The 1,431-nt window shown below is 22.4% G+C and overlaps 1 protein-coding gene across 1 annotated transcript; it reads right to left on the bottom strand. All coding sequences in view use genetic code 6, as the record gives it.

Moving 5' to 3' along the window:
* Window positions 1–759: 759 nt before the first annotated feature.
* Window positions 760–1,287, bottom strand: TTHERM_02093560 (metallo-beta-lactamase domain protein; the record flags this gene model as incomplete). Its single annotated transcript, XM_001028800.2, has 1 exon — window positions 760–1,287. One exon carries the CDS (start codon window positions 1,285–1,287, stop codon window positions 760–762), a length of 528 nt encoding a protein of 175 aa, XP_001028800.2.
* Window positions 1,288–1,431: the final 144 nt, after the last annotated feature.

The raw sequence follows: 1,431 nt of genomic DNA, 5'->3' as shown, positions 1-1,431 counted from the left end.
ATGCTCCTAGTATAATTTCAACCTTTAAGAGCAAATAAGGAAGAATAAATTATTATTATTGTAAAATTTACATTGATGTAAACATATGGTAAATTAATAATAATTATAATAAATTAAAATTGATTAGATAATAGTTACTTTTTCATAATTAAATCAACTTTCTTATTTGATATAAATAATTACCTTATTATTTTTAAAAATCACGTTTGTTTTGTATTAAGCAATTACAATTGTAAATATATTTTTTGAAAACTAAATTAGATTAAGAAACAAAAAAAACATAGACGTTCAAAAATATAGACAAATAATATCAATTAATATGACATTTTTTAAGAGTTTATATTATTTTTAAATCCAGTAAGCTTAAGTTATCATTATTTTAGCACTTAGCTAAGAAATCATTTAAATACGCTAGCTAAAATTTTTCATTTTCCATCAAAGCAAACGATTTTTCATAATGACTCAAACTATGTTATTATTCTTTATTTATATTACAAAACTTTATTCAATTATTTCATTTTTTGATGAAAAAAAATAATTGATAAATTAAATAAAAAAACAAAATATTACCTAACTACTTAACACTTTCAAAGTTATCATTTAAATTCAAGTCTAAAAATTGTTATGAGCAACTAATAACTTAAAGAGCAGCCAGTTATTCTTGACTTAACATCATCAATACAGCTTTCTTTAAGAATAAAATATCCTTCACAAAATTTAATATATTCAGTTCTTTTTGAATTTATTGCTCAACTCTCTTCATTGTTTGATTATTTTTATATTAATTTTTGCTTTTTAAAAACACTTTTAGATGTTTTCTTAAGTATAAATTAAAGGATATCTGCTGTCATTTATGATTTTTTAAGCAGGAGTTTAAGGAATACTATCATCTGTAAACTCTTTCTTTTAGCTTTCTGTAATTACTTTTCTAAAATCTTCGCACATGTATGGAAGAAGTGCCTTAGTAGGACTTGTCATATAAATAGGACCATCATAATTATAAATTTCTGTAAAATAGGGAAGCGCACCAATATGATCTAAGTGAAAATGAGATATTAAAACTAAATCTATGATCTAGTCCCACTTTCTTTTTTCAGGAATATTCCAAATTTATTTTATCTTTTCGAAATCTGGATATCTTGTTAAATCATTTACACCCATATGCAAACCACAGTCTAACATTATAATTTTATCATAAATTTTAATCAAAATACAACTGCGCCCTACATCTTGTCCCGCACCCAAAGGATAAACCTCTATACAATCTTTAACGTTTTTCAAATCCATAATTTGAAATATTGAAGTGATAAAAATTATGCTTATTAATATTTATTTTGAATGTGTCTATAATCTAATTTAAAATTCTCAAAAAGATACAGTAAATATTTTATCAAAAACAATATTAAAAACAATTTGCATAAATTTTTAATA

This window comes from Tetrahymena thermophila, assembly GCF_000189635.1.
Source record: "Tetrahymena thermophila SB210 genomic scaffold scf_8254128, whole genome shotgun sequence".
NCBI lineage: Eukaryota > Ciliophora > Oligohymenophorea > Hymenostomatida > Tetrahymenidae > Tetrahymena > Tetrahymena thermophila.
The sequence above is the reverse complement of the archived record's forward strand: the minus strand, read 5'-3'. Positions and strand labels throughout refer to the sequence as shown.